This window comes from Hippopotamus amphibius, chromosome 4, assembly GCF_030028045.1.
Source record: "Hippopotamus amphibius kiboko isolate mHipAmp2 chromosome 4, mHipAmp2.hap2, whole genome shotgun sequence".
NCBI classification, from domain to species: Eukaryota; Metazoa; Chordata; class Mammalia; order Artiodactyla; family Hippopotamidae; genus Hippopotamus; species Hippopotamus amphibius.
Window position 1 is genome coordinate 159,199,218 of NC_080189.1, and position 22,314 is coordinate 159,221,531.

Below are 22,314 nucleotides of genomic sequence, written 5' to 3' on the forward strand. Positions count from 1 at the left end.
GGAGGGGCTAGAATTCTTGGAATTCTGTTTAAAGTCCCTCAGCTCTGGTTCCACCAAGCAATCAATTACCCAACAACTTTCACTCCAACAAGTAAGTGAGGGAGGTTTGAGGTAGCAACAGGCATCTGAAGGCTGTTTGGTGCTGTACCCACACTGCAGGACATCCCTGTGCACCCCGCCCTGGGCCAGTAAACTGACCTGGTGCTTTTACCTCAGAGGAGTTGACGCAGGAGATAGATGGGCTGCAGGCTAGACACAAAACTAAGAGTCCTGTTTACATTTCCTGAGGCAGGAGGCAAGTGGGCTCCAGGTTAGGCATATACCATCAGCCTCTTGTTTGCACTTCAAAATAGAAATGACAACAGGAACAGGGTAAACAGCCAGGCTTTGTCTCCCTGAAGACACTTGAAAATAACAGTCAGGGCAGGAACATAGAGGGGCTAAACCCTATTTGAGAAAAAGATCAAGAGGTTACATAGTTCCCATCCTTGGGTCAAGGGAGACACTGCACATGCACAGCAAGGCTCCTTGGGGGTCAAAAGAGAGGGGTTGCCACCCCATAAAAGGTGACACCACCCCATAAAAGGTGACACCACCCCATAATAGGTGACGCCATGGCCCACCTTAGGGCTCTGTACTGGAATCCATCTTAGAAAAGAGTTGTGCATGCACCTTTGGGGAGGGTCCTAGGACAGGTCAGGTGTGGAAAAAGAAACCAGATAATTGGCCAAAGGTAAACAAAGACTCTGGAAGAGCTGTCCTATGTAAATGGCTTAATTGCCTCTTTCCTGGGCTCCTCCTCATTAGGGCGGACGCCCACATCCTTTCTCTCTGGGTGTGCATCTCTGCCTTGCTTCTGACTTAACTGCTTCTCTGTATGTTCTCCCACTTGTGCTGTCTCTAATAATAAACTTGTACCTGTTTTTACAGTTTTGCCACCTTGAGAAACGCACTTTTCATTGGTGGAAAGGGCCAGGGAAAATTTCCTTCTAGCCTCTACTCCTTGCTGGTCCACTGGCTAGGATTCCTAGCTTTTATTCAGGCTACCCAGGTTCAATTCCTGGGCAGGGAACCAAGATCTCTTCAAGCCACCAGTCACTGCTGACTCTCCCAGATCATAGTCGATGAGGAGTGGGGGGTGGGGGGGGGTGATGGGGGGAGTGGGGGAGTAGGTTGGGGGTGGTGGGGGGTGGGGGAGTAAGGTGGGGGGATTGTCCACAGGCCCGAAGCCCCAGGCCGCCTCCAGAGGGGGCTCAGCCATCGGCCTCTCTCGGCGCCAGGATACTTGACCACGTCCCGCCTCCCGGCGTGCTCCACCCGGCCTGGGACAGAACACCGGAAGCCGCCTGCGCTTTCACGCTCAGGGTCGGGACTGCGGCTCTGCGCGCGGGATGGCGGTGACAGTGACGCTGGAGCCGGCGGGCCGCTGCCGCTGGGACGAGCCGGTGCGCATCGTCGTGCGCGGCCTGGCCCCCGGGCAGCCGGTCACGCTGCGCGCGTCCCTGCACGACGAGAAGGGCGCGCGCTTCCGAGCCCACGCGCGCTACTGCGCCGACGCCCACGGCCAGCTGGACCTGGAGCGCGCGCCCGCGCTGGGCGGCAGCTTCGCGGGGCTCGAGCCCATGGGGCTCATCTGGGCTCTGGAGCCCGAGAAGCCCTTGCAGCGGCTGGTGAAGCGGGACGTGCAGACGCCCTTCGCCGTGGAGCTGGAGGTGCTCGAAGGCCACGAGCCCGAGGCCCAGCGGCTCCTGGGCCGGACGGTGCACGAGCGCGACTTCCTGCCGCCGGGGGTGCGGCGCGAGCCGGTGCGCGCGGGCCGGGTGCGCGCCACGCTCTTCCTGCCGCCAGGTGAGCTTCATGCTTCGCTGTTTCTCTTGTGTGGGTGAGAGAGAAAGGCAGTAAGTAGGTGGCTCCCAACATTCCGAAGGTCGGTGGGGCCTGAAAAGTTCGAGGAGCCACGAATGGAACGTAAGGCTGGCTGGGGAGGTGGCTCTGCTGCTCCAAAGCAGAGGTGAGGCCAAAGACATCGCAAGGAAAGGGTAAAGGGTAAAGACAGTTGTAATTTAAAAAAGAAAGAAAGAAAAAAAAGTATAGGTAGTTTCCAGTTTTTAAAGTTTTCTTTCTAAAGTTTCTCAATTTTACAACTTTGCTTCTAACTCCCCCAATATATTAAGATTTAAGGAAATTACCATGAAGGAGGAAGACCTCTTGCTACCCACTGGAAATCTTCTAAATTATTGGTTAACTTTACCATTACATAAGAAGCGACAGGCCAATGAAAAAGTTAAAAGATGTTTATCCTCATTAGGAATCAGGAAAATGCAAAATAAAACTCCATACTACATTAAACACCCTCAAAATTTAGAAGTCTAACATTACCAGTTTTTGACCAGTGTGTGGAGGAAAAGGAACTCCCAGGCACTGCTAAAAGGAACACATTTATCTACTCTGGAAAAAGTTGCTTCTATTTAGAAAGTTGACTGTGTCATTCTATTCCTGGTGCACCAACAGGTATTTATGTTTGTAAGAGTAAAAACAACTGGAAACAGCCTAAATGTCTGCCAACAATAAAACTGATGAATGAGTTGAGGTATATTTCCAGCACAAAAGTGATTGAACTACAGTCACAAGAATCAACATGGATGAATCTCAGAAACTGTTGAGGGAAACATCACGTCCCCAAAGAACACATTCAGTATCATTACATTCAGATAAAATTCAACAGGCAAAATAAACAAAATACTGTTTAAGGCAGGGGTCCCCGACCCCTGGGCCACGGGCCCTTACTGGTCCGTGTTCTGTTAGGAACCCGGTTGTACAGCAGGAGGTGAGCAGTGGGTGAGTGAGTGAAGCTTCATCTGTATTTACAGCCGCTCATCATCATTTGCATTATGGCCTGAGCTCCACCTCCTGTCAGATCAGCAGTGGCATTAGATTCTCATAGGAGCACGAACCCTACAGTGAACTGCGCATGTGAGGGATCTAGGTGGCAGGCTCCTTCTGAGAATCTAATGCCTGATGATCTGAGGTGAAGCTGAGGTGGTCCCATCACCCCCAGATGGGACCATCTAGATGCAGGAAAACAAGCTCAGGGCTCCTGCTGATTCTGCATTATGGTGAGTTGTATAATTATTTCATTATGTCTTACAATGTAATAATAGAAATAAAGTGCACAATAAATATAATGCACTTGAATCATTCCAAAACCATTACATACCCCCATCCCCACACCTGTCTGTGGAAAAATTATCTTCCCCTAAACCAGTCCCTGGTGCCAAAAAGGTTGGGGATCGCTGGTTTAAGGTATACTTATGAGTGCTAAGACTGTAAAGAGAATCAAGAGCGTGATAAAATTCAGAATGGTGGAAAGTGAGTTAAGAGGAACAGGTACTCACAGGGCTTTGACGGTTAGTACTGAATTATTTCTTTACGCATTCTGGATATAGGGACTTCCCTGGTGGTACAGTGGTTAAGAATCTGCCTGCCAGTGCAGGGGTTACAGATTTGAGCCCTGGTTCAGGACGATCCCACCTGCCACGGAGCAATTAAGCCTGTGCACCACAACTACTGAGTCTGTGTGCCACAACCACTGAAGCCCAAGTACACAGAAGCCCATGCTCCACAGCAAGAGAAACCACCCCAATGAGAAGCCTGTGTACTGCAACAAAGAGTAGCTCCAACTCATTGCAACTAGAGAAAGCTCACATACAGCAACAAAGACCCATTGCAGCCAATTAATTAATTAATTAGTTAATTAAAAAAGGTTCTGAGTATAAAGTATTTGCCTTATAGTTATTCCTTGAAATTTTCACATTAAACATAAACTTAAAATGTAAATAGTGAAAATGTGACATAACCAGCCTTATACACAGTGGGTAGCTTTTTGAGTCTAGCCTAATGCATTTGAGATTCATTTCTGTTGCTCCATATCTTGGTAATTGCTTCTTCTTGTGTCTTAGAAGTTTCCCATTAGATGGATGTGCTGCAGTTTGTTTATTCATTCGCCAGCTGGAGGACATTTGGAGATTATGAATAAAGTCACTATAAACACTTGCACCGAAGTTTTTGTGTGAACACAAGTTTTCATTTTTCTTGGGTAAATACCTGGGAGTGATATTACTGTGTCATAACCTAAGTATGTGTTTAACTTCATCAGAAATCGTAAGCGGTTTTCCAAAGTGATTGTATCATTTGCATCCCCACTGTTGCCCTTAAAAATAAAAGTTAGTTACTTGACTAGCAAAAATGGGTTAATTTGGGAATAGCAGAGAATTGCAATTTGAGGCAAGCAAGCCATGGAAACAACCATAGGCAAGTCCAAGAAACCAAGGAGAAGAACGCTATTTTATAGAGAAAAAGGAGGAAGTTGGGAGGGCTTGTTTTGAGCAACAGTCCATCAGAGAAAAGAGAGTTTGGGGTGATGGTGATTTTTCATTGCTGAGTTGCTGGGGTAGTCAGTTTCCTGGAGGGAAGCAATTTACATCTTTTGCTGTTGGTGATTCTTGCCTGTTGATGATCTTTCTGTTTGATCTGAAATTGACAATTCTTCCTACAATTGATGACTCCATTTTAGTGAGGTTTCCCTTTATTAATTAGTGAGGTTTCCCTTTATTAATTTTCACATCTCTCCCTTTTAATCAAGATCTTTCTCCACAAACATCACTAACCAGGAGTCAGTGGAGTGGCTTTTTGTCCTTTGGTGTCGGGAAGGATCTTTCCTGGCTGTCATGTCTCTTGTTAGAGGGAAACTGCACAGAGTGGAAACCTACTGAGGTCACATTTGAGAAAGAAGGAGGGGTAGGAGGGAGAACCTTCAGGCACGTTCCAACTATAGTCCATATTTATCAAGACCCTAAGCCCTAGAGTACACCTTTTTGGCTACAGTGTTTTTACAGAGGTTTGGTAGGCAATAGTACAGAATCAAAAGTAATGTGACAATTCCAAATTGTATCATGGTTCTAAACCAGGAACCTAGGTCCAGAGGTAGCCCACTTAACAAATACTTATTGGCACTCATTCCAAATTAAGGGAGCAAAGTTCTCCCTACAGAGGTGAACCCAGAGTCATGGATGCCTCCTGGAAATCCCCATTTAAAGCAGCCATGAAAGCAAAATAGAATAGCAAATACAACAAGAGCAGAGTCAACCTAAAAGCATTAACTGAGTGCATTTGGGAAGATACAGTGCAGGCATAAACATGAGGCAACAGCTAAATGAACTCTTTGTGAAGACAGCAAAACTTCAAAGACATTTTATTGTATTGTACTGCGTTGTATTTTTCATCCTAATTGGAGTATAATTGCTTTACAATGTTGTGTTAGTTTCTGCTGTACAACACAGTGAATCAGCTATATGTGTACATATATCTCCATATCACCTCCCTCCCACAATCCCTATCCCACCCCTCTGGGTCATCACAAAGCATCAAGCTGATGTCCCTGTGCTCTGCAGCAGCTTTCTGCTAGCCATGTATTTTACATTTGGTAGTGTATATATGTTAATGCTATTCTCTCACTTGGTCCCAGCTGCCCCTCCCTCCCCCCCCCACCCCGTTTCCTCAAGCCTGTTCTCTAAGTTTTTGTTTCTATTCCTGCCTTGCCAGTAGGTTCATCATTAGCACTTTTGTAGATTCCATATGTAAGCATTAGCATACGGTATTTGTTTTTTTCTGTTCAAAGACATTTTAAAACAGTATTGTTATCTCAAAAAAATTGTTTGGAACCAAATGTGTTATTAGTAGCATAGCATGTGAGGTTGTAAATTCAGTTACCCTGAATTTGGATAAGAATTCCGAGTCAGTTAATAGTCCAGATGAAAAGAGACTTTTCGGGAGGTGAATCCTGAAATTTCTAAGAGTACTGGCCCTGACATCTTGGCAAAGCTGTCTGGTCAGATGTCGAGTCCTTCAGTTCTGAGAAATCTTCACTTTCACGTCATCCTGTGATGTGAGGTCCAGTCAGGGTTTGGTGCTTTTTTCAGATGTGTCACGTGAAATGAAGAGTCTATTCCCTGGAGTTCGGCAACACAAGGGTTGGTTAGCAGTACCTGAAAGGGGCCTTTCCAGTGAGGTTAAAAGAGTCTTTCTGGAGGTGTCTTTTCCAATAGAGGAAGTCTCCAGGATACAGGGTATGATGCTTAAGGTCTTCATCTCCTGGGAGCGCACTGTGACAAGACTGCTCTACCAAAGGGTGGTTATTTTTAATGGAAGCAACTAGGCCTTTACAGTATGAAGTGTACCTCCTTTTATCAGCTGTGAATCAAAAGAGGCGGGAGCCAGGTGCACTGGATGTCTTGTGACTGTCTCAAAATGTGAGAGTTTATGATTTTCATAAGGGGATGAATCTGAGATTTAGAAGAACCAACAGCAATGCTTTTGGCTGAGGTATTTGGAGGGTTTTGACGAACTTTGCCAATTGAGTCTTTTTTAAAAAAAACAAAAAATTACTTATTGGCTACACCGGTTCTTAGCTGTGGCATGTGGGATCTTCACTGCTGCATACAGACTCTTAGTTGTGGCCTGCATCGGGATCTAGTTCCCCGACCAGGGATCAAACCTGAGCCCCCTATGCTGGGAATGTGGAGTCTTAACCACTGCACCACCAGGGAAGTCCCTCCAATTGAGTCTTAATAGTGTCCTTAATTTGTTTGACTTACCCTAAGGATCAAAAATGGTAATTAAGCACAGTGAAAGTGTTGTGAAACCAGCCGAATGGCACAGACTTATTGAAGTACCTGACCAGTAAAATGGTTTCCCAATGGCTGTGCAGTTCAGGAGGAGTTGCCCAGGCAGGGATAATCTTTTCTAACAGAATTTCAGCTACAGGAGAAGCCATGACCTGTGTACAGCGGAAAGCTTCAGTCCTGCGAGAAAACTTTCCAACCATTAGCAAAACATATTTAGATCCATGGGAAAGAGGAAACTGTCTGAAATCCATTTGCCAAAGGTTGAATGGCCCATTAGACAGTAAGGGTCCAGGAGCAGTGAGAACGGGTTTTCCTGGATTCTAGCTTGAGCAGGTGGGACAAGGGAGGTGTACGCACTTTTTGTGACCTTATTAATACTTCCCCACCAATATTTGTTTGTGAAAGCTATCATTTTGTCAGTAGACTAATGCTTTCTGTACGTACAGGGGTAAGTAGTGGGAATTTTAGAATTATGGGTAAGACCAGATTGTTGCTTTTTAGTAAAGTATATAGGGGCTGGGCCATAAGAAAAAAATTTGGAATCTAATATTGACAGTAGGCAGCTAGCCTGAGAAAAGCTCGTGGTTGGCACTTAATTTTAGGTTCAGGATGTACAGGATGCCCCAGGTTTACCTGGAACCAAATGTAGTCCTTCTTCCATAATCAGGTGTCCTAAATATCCAACTTGTGTTAGAGAAAACTGCAATTTTTCTTTGGAGACTTTGTGTCCCTCGAAGGCCAAAAGTTTTGACAGGTGGATGCTGTCTTCCCATGAAGAGTTTTGAGGAGAGCAGAGAAGTAAATCATCTCTGTATTGGGATTAGAGTAGAGGCTTCAGAAATGTTCACATCACCCCAGTCAGCTTTCAATACCTTGTGAAATGTAAGAGGGAGTTCCTGTGACAGCCTGGGGCATAACTGTCCAGGTGTATTGCTTTTCTTGCCACGTGAAAGCAAACATGTATTGGCTAGGCTCCTCAATTAAAATACTAAAGAATGCACTGTAGGACTTCCTGGGTGGTGCAGTGGTACAGAATCCGCCTGCCAATGCAGGGGACACGGGTTTGACCCCTGCCCTGGGAAGATTCCACATGCCACGGAGCAACTAAGCCCGTGCGCCACAACTATTGAGCCTGCACTCTAGAGCCCGTGAGCCACAACTACTGAGCCCATGTGCCGCAACTATTGAAGCCCACGTGCCTAGGGCTCGTGCTCTGCAACAAGAGAAGCCACTACAATGAGGAGCCTGTGCACCACAATGAAGAGTAGCCCCCACTGCCAGCAACTAGAGGAAGCCTCTGTGCAGCAATGAAGACTCAACACAGCCAATAAATAAATAAAATAAATTAGAAAAAAGAAAAAGAATGCACTGTATAAGTCAGTTACAGTCAAAAAGTTGCTTTCATTGGGACCTGATGTCAGTAGTGTGTGGGGATTAGGAACAACAGGTGTCAAGGGATGACAGTATTTATTACTGGTAAGTCTGGGACAAACCTCCTATCCCAGCTGTTGGATTTTTCTCACAGCTAAAATAGGGGTGTTTCAGGGACTTGTACAGGGGATAATGAGGCCCTGAGAATTTTACTGCTTTCTTATGGCTTTGACACATTGCAGGGATTCTTTGTTACTAGGGTACTGATTAATTTGGGGAGAGGTTTTGAGAGATCTGTTTGAATATTGACAGGAGTTGCACTGTGGATTCCTCCAATATCACTTGAAGATTTTGCCTGTAAAGAGGAGAATGGAGCTGATCCAATTGGGACGATTGATCGGTGTCTCCCAGATTCAGCTACAGAGCCGACAGAAATGGAGCCAATAAAGGATGTCAAAGTGTCATTTAATTCACTTAACTGGCTATTTTCACTGCTACTGTCAAATTCCAGAATTATTTCCGTGTTGTGGGAGAGAGAAATTCCAGTATAATCCTTTTCTGAGTCTCAACCTAATAGATGAAGGGGGCAGAGGAACTCAGGAGTAAAGGGTGTGTATGTGTCAAGGGCCTAAACAAAAGGGAATAGGTTCAGAGACAGGAACTTCCTGAGATTCATTAGAGAGCCCTGACTATTTGAACTATTTTAGGACTCCTAAGCAGGGACTGCTTTCTAGCAGTGGGATTGAGCATGGAGAGTGTAACTCTGGTTTGTCATTAAGGACAGAAAGAGCTCCATCCCCAATCTGGAGAAATGTTTCTCCAGGTAGATTAAGAGGGAGGTCTGGGAAGGGCCCTGTAGTTCCTGAGAGACCCATCATTGGAAATTAGGAGGACATTGGAAAGGCTGGCTAGAGGCCTGAAGGCATCTGGAGCAGGAAAATGTGTAAAAATCTGGTTTTCAGTGTCCTGTCTCTTCCCAGTAATAGCAGGCAGGTTTTGGGCTCTGTTCAGGAAACTTCATTTGCCAGAGTTGAAAATTAAGAAGTCTAGTGGTCTTCCTTATTAGTTGACTCATGTAAGGTGTGAATGAGCTGAGTTGCCAAATTAACTAAATCAGAGTGGACACAGTTTCGCATTCCACTCTGCTTGTTTTAACTAAAAGAGGACGATCCTGGCTCAGTGCCTAAATAAACATAGAGTTAAAGGCTACCTGACTGGATTCACCACCTGAAGGAAGACCAGAGTTTGCTTTGAAAACAATCTGAAAGCAATTCTACTAGTCATAAAAAGGTTCACCACGGTTTTGTGTGCAAGCCTGAATTTTGTCCCAAAAAGAAGTTTTAGGAAAAGGTACTGTAATTGCTTGGTAGAGGTTTTCAGCAAGTCATCTAGCATTTTGCCAAAAGTGAGGGGTTTGTTTTTCTAAATCCTATTCAGGATGTTCCCATCAGGGAAGCTTCATCCAGTGTTTGGGTTAACCCTCCCCAACAAGCAGGTGGACTAACTGACAGAAATCTAAGCACCCAGCATGGGAAGTTTGAATAACTGTGGTAAACGCTTTAGCAAACCTGTGAGGGTCCTCAGTTACTTTAGGAAACTTCACCTATGGGTCCCCATTTGGCCTTAGTCCAGGGAACATAAGAAATTTGGGGTTTACTTGGGTCCTCAGAAGACATAATTTTAGAGGGGCAGGTTCTGGTAGGTTCAGAGGAGGAGGGGGTGGAGAGAAGTTCAGGGGAAAAGGGAAACGCGGTCAGAGCGTTAGCATGGGGAAACTGAGGTATAGAGGAGGTGGAGGCAGTGCAGCAGGGAGGCAGGGGTGTGGCACTGGAGGTGGGGCCTGAGCACAGCAGGTGTCTGCCATGTGTCAAAGGAAGGGAGAGGGAAAGAGAGGCCTCAGAGACCTTTGACTTCTTTAGTTGTTTGTTTGCCTCAGTTAATGTAGAAATTGTAATGTGCAGGGAGGTAATTTTAGATTCCTGATGTTTGCAAACCTCAAAATGCAGATTAAAATGGGTGTGTAACAGGGAAGAGCTAAGTCAGGCTCCTTGTTAGGTCTGTTTCTTTGAGTTTAACCTTTACTTTTCGCTGCTTTTGTTAGTATCATCATAGGTGATGGCCTGCCTCAGGGAGCCCTTCCTCTCTGCCTGAATGTTTAACTAAAGTGCCTCTGTTCAGCTCACAGGCAGACGCATCTGCCCTGCCCACCTGTGTGAATGGCTGCAGGAAAAAAAGCAACGAACATGTCCCCTCACCTGAGGCTGGTCATTCCAGGAGATGGTTGGCAAGACTGATGGCCCTTTCACTTTACTTCCTTACCGCCTCTCCCTCTCTGATTGTATAGAACCAACTGGCATCCAGAGCCCAATAAGATGGTTTTTCAGAGACACGAATCTGCCATCTTCTTGGTCGGCCGGCTTTCCGAGTAGAGTCGTATTCCTTGCCGCAACAGCTCGTATCCTGTTCATGCGTATGGGAAGCAGAGTGAGCTTGGACTCAGTAACAGGCGTCCAGTTCAGGTTTAAGAAAAGTAATTTGGGGAGCTCGAGAGTTCCCCATCTTCTCGATTGGTGTTCTGATTTACTTTTCTTAAGTCGGTCCATTTAGTTAGAAATGCACATGAGGAGAGACCAAAGCTTTTCAACATAAAACCGCCTGGAGTCCCAGAGCGTTGGGCATCATCAAAGCATTTTGATGACTGCAACTGCATTTCTTAAAGGTTTTTCTCTGGAGCAAAAAGAAAAATTCCTGAACAACACAGTTCCAAGGCACAGCCCAGTTCCTAAAGAAATCAGACCAAAGGCCAAAGGAGTACTCTCAGAAAGGACAAAGCCTTTGAACAGATCCCAGATAAAGCTTGGAGAGCTCAGGATGCAGAGAGTGGAGCTTGAAATCCAGCAGAGATGTGCCCTTAAACTCCAGGGGCAGCTAGAAGGCAGCAAGCTCAGAGGGCTCTGTGGGTGCTGGCACCTGTGTCCTCACCAGCCTGGGAGTTTTGAGGGGTTCTCTTTGGATCCCACTTCAGAACACCAAGTAATGTTGACCTTAAAAATAAAACAGTTGTTTTTCTAGCAAAAATGGGTCAATTCTAGAACATCAGAGAATTGCCTTTTGGGACAAGCATGCCATGGCAAAAAAGCATAGGCAAGTCCAACAACACAAGGAATGTTATTTTATAGGGAAGAAGGAGGAAGGTGAGAGGGGTTATTTTAAATAAAAGCCTATTGGAGAAAAGAGACAGCTTAGGGTGCTGGTGGTTTCTCATTGGCTGAGTTGCTGGGGTAGTCAAGTTCTTGGACGGGGTGCGATGTACATCTTCTCTTGTTGGGGCCTGTGACTGATGATTCTTTCCTGTTGATGATTCTTCTGTTGTGATCTGTAGTTGACAATTCTTCCTGTAGTTGACGTGGAGCGGTACTGCTGAGAGCTGCCCTTCTGTCCTCTGGATCCATTGTGAGGTTCCCCTTTATTAATTTCACACCAGCAGCAATGTATGAGGGATCCAGTTGTTCCACATCCTCACTAGCATTTGGCATTGTCAATTGGGGGGGGGGGGCAGGAGAAGGCAATGATTTTGCTGTTTTTATTGTCTGTAGCTTACTTTTAATCACAAAAGTAGTACAGGCTCTCTGTAAATATCTGTGGGGCTTTGAGGCCCTGGGCATAGAGGAGAATGTGGGTTTAGCCTAGGCCACACTCCAGATCTTTGAAGACCAGAGCCATTCAGCCTTTCTGATTGTCAACAGAAAACTTTGACATCACCAAAGAGGCAACAAATAGCTTTTGACACCACTGCAAAGGCTTTTAAGAATAGTTTAGTTTTGTGTTTTGTTTCTTCCCCAGAAGCTGGGCCCTTTCCTGGGATTGTGGACATTTCTGGAGCTGGAGGTGGCCTTCCAGAATATCGAGCTAGTCTGCTGGCTGGGAAAGGTTTTGCTGTGATGTCTCTGGCCTATTATAACTATGAAGACCTCCCCAAGGGCATAGAGAACCTCCACCTGGAGTACTTTGAAGAAGCTGTGAACTACCTGCTTCATCACCCTCAGGTTGGAACTTCCTCTACTTTTTATGTCCTGCATGTTGGTTGTCCTTCTCTTAAATGCTCTTGGTTTTCACAGAACTTGACAAATTCATGACAGCCCCTCCCTGCCCCCAACACACACTACCTCTCATAGTCACTTGTCCCAGACAGTTTCCATGCAATTAGATGTTACTGTAATAGGTTTTCTGCCAATAAAGATGTTCTAGTTGGAATTATGGAATTTTAAATTCCAGTATTTTATAGTATTCCATTACAGGCCCAAACAGACTGAGATCCCTGGGTTTGACCCAGGAAGTAGAGGGAAAGGGGAAGTGGATCACTGTCTCCAGTTTGAATGTTTATTTTTAATCTCTCCTCCATGTGCCCCTCTGAGAGCAGAGTATTCAGTTTTAAGGAAATACTTGGTAGCAAAGAACGCAGCTAGTAGGAAATGTATTGAGGGCTCAGGATATCAGAGGATTAGAAGACAGACCTTGGTCAGGGTATCAGAGGACTAGAAGATAAACCTTGCTTATTTTATAATTCAGTAAGGGTTCAAGGTTGATGGAAGTGCTGGATGTCTTAGAAAAGGTGGGGGTGTAGTGAAACCAGCACAATATGTTTGAGAGAGAAAAGTTAAATTTGAGGTGTGATCTTGCCACTGAAGTAGCTTTGTGACCTTGGGTCCTCTGTTTCCTCCTCTCAAAAACTGGGATGACAATAATATGCCATTCCTGTATCTTGATGAGAAATAAATGGTTGAAATCAGTTAAGGGTGCTCTTGTGGGAACCGTGACACACACACACACACACACACACACACACACACACACACGCACACACAGAAAAGGACTGCTGTTGAGAGGTCAATCAAAAGACCACTTACAAGAGAAGAGTTTGGTAATTGACAAGAGCAGCCATTTTGGAATAGGACAAACCCAAATTACCCTGGTGGGGACTGAGTAGAGAAGGAGGAAAGAAAATAACTACAAAGGTTCCCACAAGATTTGCTGTGAGGGAGTAGAAAAGTAGGGCAGAGTGGATTTGAGGTCGAGGGATTGTTATTTAAATGTAAGAGGTACTGGAGCATGGGGTACACTGATAAGGAGGAGCCTGTAGAGAAGAAAGTTATGAAGGAGAGAGGGAGGGAGGAAGTACCTGCAGGAGCAAAGTCCCTGAGGACGAGAGTTGATGGGATCCCAAGCACCCGCAGAGGAGTGGCCTTGGATAAGGACAGAGATACTTTGGAAACAGGAGGGAAGGGGGAGGGCTTGATCCGGGTGGGACTAAGTAGCCTTGGAAGGGAGAAATGAGAACAAGTTCCAACCTGATAGCTTGTACCTTCTCCATGAAGTAGGATGGGATGAAAGTGAAGGGGAGTATGGGTTAAGGGGCTTACAGAGGGAGGAGACAAGGTGAATCGGTCTTTTGGAAGAGTGGAAACAAAACATGAGTGGAGCAGGATTGAGGGGCAGTGTGGATGCTTATTTGCAATTTGTGGTCATGGGACAGGGAAGGGCCCATTCTGATTCCATTCTGGATCTGTTGCTTTTACTTTAACCTTTTTTTACAAAAATTTATTTATTTGTTTATATTTTTATTGGCTGTGTTGTGTCTTCATTGCTGAACACGTGCTTTCACTAGGTGTGGTGAGCAGGAACAACTCTTCATTGTGGTGGGAGGGCTCCTCATTGCGGTGGCTTCTCTTGTTGTAGCTCTAGGTGCACAGCCCTCAGTAGTTGCAGCACATGGGCTCAATAGTTGTGGCGCATGGGCTTAGTTGCTCTGCGGCATGTGGGATCTTCCTGGAGCAGGGATTGAACCCGTGTCCCCTGCCTTGGCAGGCAGTTTCTTAACCACTGTGCCACCTCTTTTACTTTAAACTTTCTTTTTGTTGCCTTTTCATTTTAATCACTGACTATAGCTGTCAGCATACATAATGGCCTGCAACAGGGAACCCTGCCCCTCTGCCTGACTGTTAAACTAAAGTGCCAGTTGTTCAGCTCACAGAAACTTTCTGACACTGCCCACCTGTGAATGGCTGCAGAAAAGAAGAAATGAACATATCCCCTCCCCAATGCAGGCCAGGGAGGAGATACCTTGCCACATAAGTGTCCATTTACTTTACTTCCTCACTTCCTCCCCCTCTGTGTTTTGTAAGAGAAACTAGCATCCAGACCCCGATAAGATGGTTCTTTTGAGACACTAGTCTGCCATCTTCCCAGTCTGCTGGCTTTCTGAATAAAGTTGCTATTTCTTGCCTCAACACCTCTTCTCCCAATTTATTGGCCTGTCATGCAGTGAGTAGAGCGAGCTTGGACATGGTAGGAAATTTGGGCTTTTCCTTAGAGGACAAGGCAGTTTGTTTAATTGGGGTACCCTGTTGGAGAGGGGACTTGTTGTTGGACTGTACCTGGTTTGGAACCGGTTGGTTGGTTTGTAGGATAAGTCTACCTGATTTGGGAAGTGGTTCGTTGGTTTTGGTTTTGGTTTTGTGTGCATGGATGCTGGAATTTGTTTGGGGCTTTTGTGTTGGAATTTGTGACTTTTTTGTGTTTTGGTGTTACCAAATTTAAAAAAATAGGAAATACTCCATCTATCCCAAAGGAGAGCCCTTTGGGGTGTATATTAGATAAATGGGCAAAACATAGCCATGAGCCTATTGTTGCCAGACTCTTGGCTCTCTGCACACCAATGCCAAATCAAAATGTGGAGACAGAGTTACGGAGGAGAAAGAAAGAGTGGCTTTATTTCTTTGCCAGACAGAGGGGGATCACAGTAGGCCAGCACCTCAAGACCTGTGCCCCCCTCCCTGGGGAATAGGGAGAGGTCAAACAGTGTGATCCTGGTCAGAGGTATGGGATAAGAATCACCCTGGCAGTACAGTCTTCTTTCTTCTGCAGAGTTTCTGAAGGGTGGGGTTGCTGAGAGGACTAGGGTGTGTGCAGGGTCTCAGGTGGTCGGGTCTCCTAATCTTGATGAGTTTCTCTGGTCCCTTTCATCGTGCCTCAGGTGGTTTCGTGGCTGCTCCTCCCCTGATTAGCCACTGTGTGAATCTGCCCTTTGGAACTCAGGGAAGGTCATGGAGGCTGGAGTCTTGCCTGCAAGAAACGGGGGACAAACAGCCCTCCATGCCCGGGAGCCCCACAGGGCCCTGCTCGGCATCACTATGACTAAGAAAGACATGATGTGGTATTGTAATAGGGTACTATCATAATGGCTCACTGAATTATTATAGGATCTCGCAGTTAGAAGTGTTTTGCAAAAGAGCAGGGAAAAGAGATGAGATTCCATATGTAGAAGCACTTATGCTATGGCATCAGGAGGAAAAGGAGTGAAAGGGCTGCCACCTTATGGTGTAGTGATCTAAAAGGAAACCCAAGGGGGAATCTGTTTGCAAGGGAAAGAGGGAGAAAATGAGAATGGCAACACTGTACTTCAAAACCTAAATCCCCCTCCCGCCTATCCAGCTCCCCCACTGGGCGAGGAGGCTGCACTGGCAGTTGTTCCAACTGCCCACCCATGTCACCAACATAGTCCCTCCTTTCACTGCCTCCCATTTCCTCTACCCATGGGGATGGATAGAAGTTTTTATGTTAACCCCCAAAGCAGAGGGGCTTAGTTTATATCACCATCTAAGACCCGGCAGGGCACCCAGTTTGGACTGGAAGCCACTTCCACAGTGGGGCAATTTCCCTTGCACCCACATCGTGTAAGAGGCCAGGGGACTCCCTTGTACTTGAGGCATTGCTTCTACTTTTCCCACAGGAGGCCCAGCTAACTTTGACAGTGGGGAACAAGTTGATTGACTTTGAAGTGGAACCACTCCCCACCCTTCCCTATTTATCTTAAGAGGTTTGTAAGTATTAAACAAAGGGGAAACAAAGTCATGCTAGGATGCCTGTATCTTTGAGATGCAAATGTCCTATCTGGTCTTCTCAGGAACCCTTATCTCTGCCATCTTTTTCAAATGCACATTTTGAAAAGAGGGTAAAGTAATTTAGAAATTGACTTGTCAAGGGTGCATAGAAATCCGTAAGTGTCTTTCTGTAAGTATTTAGCCATCTAGAGAAGTGAGGTTGATTGTTTCCATCTGCCAGAAACCTGTTTTCATCCAACCTCTTTTGTAAGCTGGTGGGTTTTTACATTGCTGTACCTGACTCAGGGCTGAAATTTTGCAGTGAGAACTATGATGTCTCTCTGTGTCTCTGTATGTGCCTTTGTCTTTGGATAACATTGCTGAGGTTGATTTGTGGATGAGCGCTGTTTAATTGGCTTAAAGAAAAGGAAGCTCTTACAAACCAAACAATTCTACATTCGAGAGAAATGAGCTAAATGAGTTTCAGCTTCATGTGAACTGGGAAATAGTATTAAATTAATACCTGGTATTAATATTTGTTGATCTAATTAATATAGATATGTCTTTGGAGTCATCCACATTAAGTATAATACTTTTATTGTGCTAGGTTGAATATAAGCTAAATAAAATCTTGCTATATCTGTTGCAAATCTGTCAGCAAGGAAAGTAACTTGATGTGAAGAAACGTTTAAGAAAATGCTAATGAGATAAGAGCTTTGGGTGAACATTTAGAAAGAATTATGTTTTAGGAATGTCTACCTCACATTAATCTCTCCAGATATTTGACACTTTGAAAGTTAGAATTGTGCTAAATTAATGGAAGGTTTGTGGAACGTGGACCCCGAGGAAAGAGTTTTGTGCATGGTCAGGACTGACTAAGTGTAAAATAAGTTAATTGAGTAAATGAATTTTAAAAGTAAGCTGGTGCAAAACTTGAATTTGGCTTTTCTCTCTGTTGAGAAGAAAAGTTTTCCTAAGATGTTGAGCTGCCTTTGATAACAGATTTTAAGTTTCTTTACCTTTTAAGTGATGTGTTCTGTATGTGCCTTTGAAATCTTTGATTGTTCCTTTGGCTAAGTAAAGATCGTTTCACAGTGACCTGGGATCGTATCCGACTGAGTGTTTCCATCCCTTTTAATATTTTTTTGACAAAACTTCCCAAATCAAATTAGAATGAAGTTCCTTTGACCTCTGGCTAACTTTGGGATGCTTCAGAGGGCCCCTGAAACACCCCAAAGAGAGATATTAAGCTAATTAGGTTCACTTGGTATGTTACAGTACATGTGAGGTGTTGTCAAATGAGTAATAAATCTTCTTAGGTTGTATTGTATGGTAAATGATACAGATATTCTAGAGATTGTATGGAGTTCCTAAGAATCTGATCTGTGCTGGTAAAATGTTATCAGTCATAATTCTAGTTATTATCTGAAAGTGCTGTATGTCACAGCAGTAACCAAGTTACTTTGTCAGTCTCGTTGTAATCAGATTTAAGCGTGCCTTCTTGAGTCTTTTGTCATTATAGACAGCTATGGTTTCACTCTGGTGCCTTTACAAAAATGCTTCTTCTTCAAGAAGATTTATAGAAAGGACTTTTGGATAAAGAAAAGTTTCTCACTTTCAGACCATAACGCTGAACTCGGTAAGAAATTGAAGAATTCCAGTGGGAAACCTGATGGTTTCATAAAGCTGTTGACAGAAAGGATTAGTTACATAGGACTGAGCAAACTGGTGAATGTGGTTATGATTTTTATGGTTTCTATGTGAAAAATTACTGATTTAAGTCTGTGTTTTCCAGGTGTAAGGAAAACCTTCCCCTTAAAATAATTGTGACTTACACTAATTTGGTTAACTATACCTTTTTTAAAAATTAATTTGTTTTTTTATCTATTGGCTGCGTTGGGTGTTTGTTGCCGTGCGGGGGCTTTCTGTAGTTGCGGAGGGTGGGGGCTCTTCTTCATAGCAGTGTGTGGGCTTCTTATTGCAGTAGCTTCTCTTGTTGCGGATCACAGGCTCTAGGCACGTGGGCTTCAGTATTTGTGGTTTGTGGGCTCTAGAGCACAGGCTCAGTAGTTGTGGCACATGGGCTTAGTTTTTCTGCTGCATGTGGGATCTTCCTGGACCAGGGCTCGAATCCGTGTCCCCTGCCGTGGCAGGCAGATTCTTAACCACTGCACCACCTGGGAAGCCCGGTAAATTAAACCTTTGTAAGCAGAATTGAAACCTTTATCTTTTTCTCTCTACTTGGTTGGTCCTGCCAGTAGCATGTGCTCGTCTCCGATATTAAACCATGCATGTCTAAGTGCGCATGGCTGGTACAGTGCAACTGCAGATGACTCATTAAGTCAGGGACGGTTCCTTTGGTAGCTCGCTACTGCAACCGGATTACAACTAGCTACACTCATCATTGTTTTAATTTGTCCTTTGTGTCCAAATGGTTTGTGCTTTGTGTCTCCCTGCTACACTTTGTCTTTGTCAGTGTTACTAGCTGCATTACTTCTATCCTGTCTATTTTCTAAGATTGTTGCCTCTTCCAGTACCCAGTGGGTAACCAGGCCTCCAACAAAACGTCTGTGGCTAAACATCTTGAGGAAATAGATCACATTTATAACATAATTGCAATAGTGTGATTCTAGGTATGGGAAGAAGGCACAAGGGAGAATGTCTGCTGGATCATACTTACATAGAGGATCCAGAGACTCTTTCATTATCAATGGGCCTAATCCAAAAATTAGCACCTGGAGTGGCATATCAAGAGTTTTTGCCTGATCTGGGATGAGCCTCCCAGCGCTGTGGGACAAAATTTGATCATGAAATGTCTCCCAAGTTTTGGTGAAATTGCTGACCTAGAGGAGAGGATGTGAGAAATGGAATATTTCCTGCCATATCACTTACCAGCGATTGCAGCCCTCCAGCAGGAGTTGGTGAGCCCTGAGGAAACTCTGGAAAGAGAAGAATACCTGCCATCTAGCAGCCATCAGACTGCAGCCACTTGCTATGGTGAGCCGTGAGAAAACTTCAGGATATGAGAATACAGGATACAGGCCCAGATAGCTGAGGTGCACATCAAGGGAATGATTAAAGTGAGTCCAGACTCTTGCATCTTCCCCTACACAGAAAAGCGCTAAACTCAACTTGAGCTGCTGCCTCCTGGGCTTGAAATCCTCAAAGTCCCCACCAAATAAAACATCACTCTTAAATTTTAGGCCGTAAATATCTTTTAAAGTCTCCAGGTGTAAAGTAGACACTTTGCAAAGAGGAACAAAAGAAGACAAATCTCAACATTTGGAACATTGGCACTGATGGTGGACACTTCCAGAAAGATCCATGTGATGAAGCAGTGAGAACATTGGTCACCCCTTTTTCCACATTGACACTAGGAATTGTGAAAGGGAAGAGCCAATTCTAGCTCCGTGTTGGATCTGTTTCTTTTCCGTTAACCTTTGCTTTTTGTTGCTTTTGTTATAATTACTGTCTATAGCTGTAAGCATACATAATGGCTTGCCACAGGGAAGCCTGCCCCTCTGCCTGACTGTTAAACTAAAGTGCCTTTGTTCAGCTCTCAGAGACATTCTCACCCTGCCCACTTGTGAATGGCTGCAGAAAAGGAGAAATTAACACATCCCATCACCGATGCAGGTGAAGGGAGGACATATTTTGCAAGATAAATGGCCTTTTTGCTTTACTTCCTCACCGCCTCTCCCTCTCTGTCCTATAAAAGAAACTGGCATCCAGACCCCAATAAGATGGTTCTTATGAGACACTAGTCTGCCATCTTCTCAGTCCACTGGCTTGCTGAATAAAGTCGCTATTCCTTTCCTCAGCACCTCTTCTCCCAATTTATTGGCCTGTTGTATGGCGAGTGAGAGAGCTTTGACTTGGTAACAGGCATGACATGGAAGTAATATCTGTCAGCACAAGCGTGTGTTATTTTCTCCAGCAGTGTTCATTTGCACAAATGCAGGCCTGGAGGAGTGAATAACAGGTGGATGTAACTGAGGTTAGCACTTTAGCAGGCAAGCGTGACCAAAGGGAGAGAGGTATTAAAGGAGGTCAGAGTGTCAGCAGGGGAGCAATAGTAATGATGAAGCCTGGAATCTAAGCTGCGTGAGGTGGGAAGTGACAACACGAGAGAGGTGCTGAGAGTGAAAACATGGTAGGCAGGGTCTCAGAGAGGTGGCAGTGGGCAGTACTGCAGCGGCTACACTGGAGGTCAGTAAGATGGTGCTTAGGTTGTAGGATGCTTGAAGCTGAGATTTTGGAGATGATGTACTTACTGATGACTGGGCTTAGGATATGACAGTGGGTGTGTGTGTCTGAGGTAGGGGAGAGGAAAAGCTCCTTGGAGGTTTCGAGGTCAAGGAACTGAGAGGTCAGAGTACTTAGTAGTCATCCCTACGTGGCTGTCTATGGAGACTGTGGTGATGGAGAAATTATGGAAAGCAAGGTAGAGAGGAAGGAGAAGTCAGTATCCCAAGGCTGCAAACCTCGGTAAGTGGGAGAGCCAATTCAGGCTCAGTTCCAGCCGACTCTCAAGTCCAGGCACTCGTCACCACACTGCACTGTTTGTGGACTCATTCTCCTTTTCCCTTTGGCCTTTTCTCAGGTAAAGGGTCCAGGAGTCGGGCTGCTTGGGTTTTCCAAAGGCGGCGACCTCTGCCTCTCCATGGCGTCGTTCCTGAAGGGCATCACCGCGGCCGTCATAATCAATGGCTCTGTGGCCAATAGCGGCGGAAACTTACACTACAAGAGTGAGACACTGCCGCCTGTGGGTTTTGACCGAGGTCGAGTCAAGGTGACCAAAGATGGCTTAGCAGACATTTCGGATGCCCTGAACAGCCCTTTGGAAGGCCCTGACCAGAAGAGCTTCATTCCCGTGGAAAGGGCTGAGTGTGCCTTCCTCTTCCTTGTGGGTCAGGATGACCACAACTGGAAGAGTGAATTCTATGCGAATGAGGCCTCGAAACGCTTGCAGGCCCATGGTAAGCCGAAGCCCCAGATCATCTGTTACCCCGGGGCGGGGCACTACCTTGAGCCTCCTTACTTCCCCTTGTGCCGGGCCTCCATGCACGCCTTGGTGGGCCGCCCTGTCATCTGGGGAGGGGAGCCCAGGGCTCATGCCAGGGCCCAGGTGGATGCTTGGCAGCGGCTCCAGACTTTCTTCCACAAACACATGGGTGGGAAGAAAGGGTCGATCCCATCCGTGCTGTAGTCTTTCATCTGACTGTGTGGCATCTCTGATGCTACTCTGTCCTGGGAACAGCTGCCACAAGTAGTGTATATGTGTCACTGTTTTCTTTTCAATAATTACTTAGGGGCTTCCTAGGTGGCGCAGTGGTTGAGAATCCGCCTGCCAATGCAGAGGACACTGGTTCGATCCCTGCTTCAGGAAGATCCCACATGCCACGGAGCAACTAAGCCCATGTGCCAAAAAAAAAAAAAAAAAAAAAAAATTACTTAGAGTTTTTCCCCTTCAGTATTAAAGTGAACTTACCAGGAACTTTTCAAGATTTTTAGAAATTACATACTTTTTCAGTTGTTTGGGAGGAGAGTTATTCTACAGAAAACACAACACGTGGAGAAAGCATGCCCTTTAGTATCTAACAACACATAACCAACAAGGCTTTAGCTCTGAAATGAAGAGTCGTACCTGGTAAACAATTCCTGCTAGGTAATTGTTTCAATTGTTTATTATTGAACTTGCAATTATATACTAATTTATTAATAAATAAATGGTTACCTACTGTATATGAAAATCTTATGAAATATTAAAAATATCAGATTTGAGTGTCTCCTTTAAGAGTGGAACTGGACATCTTAGCTGTAAATCACTATACTAGGTAGAGTACTACTTAGCGGTAGCTTTTTCTTTATACAACTGTGAGGCAGGCGTCATCTTCATTTTACAGATGAGGAAACTGAGACTCAGAGAAGTTCTCTGCATGGTACCTGTAGAGCCTAGTCTCCCCACATGTAGTTTCTTCTGTCTTTGTTAAGCCCATCTGTGCTCTCCTCAGGGTAACAGCCCAGCCACAGGGAAAGGAAGTGGCTCTTATTTGTCCTACCTAAATTTTCAGTGGATTTCCTGGACTTGCAGTGTGGGGGTGGGGGTGGTTTCAGGGCACCAGATGTTAAAAATACCTAAGAGTAGATCTGGAACTCTGGCAGGAGACAGATGGGCTCCAGGCTAGGCATTTACCACCAGCCTCCTATTTACACATCCTGAGGAAGGAGGCAGGTGGGCTCTCGGATAGATACCTACAAGTAGCCTCCTGTTTGCACTTCAAGGTGGAGATCACAACAGGAACAGGGTAAACATCTAGACTTTGCCTCCTGTGGACACTGTAAGTAACCGTTATGGCAGGGACAGAGCGGGGCTAAAC

General features: G+C 45.3%; 1 protein-coding gene across 1 annotated transcript; it reads left to right on the plus strand.

The window, feature by feature from the left end:
• The first annotated feature begins 1,378 nt into the window (after positions 1 to 1,378).
• Positions 1,379 to 21,706, plus strand: LOC130850926 (acyl-coenzyme A thioesterase 1-like). The gene is made up of 3 exons (XM_057730427.1): positions 1,379 to 1,848; positions 11,898 to 12,100; positions 20,538 to 21,706. Exons 1-3 carry the CDS (start codon positions 1,392 to 1,394, stop codon positions 21,141 to 21,143), a joined length of 1,266 nt encoding a protein of 421 aa, XP_057586410.1. The 5' UTR covers positions 1,379 to 1,391; the 3' UTR covers positions 21,144 to 21,706.
• Positions 21,707 to 22,314: the final 608 nt, after the last annotated feature.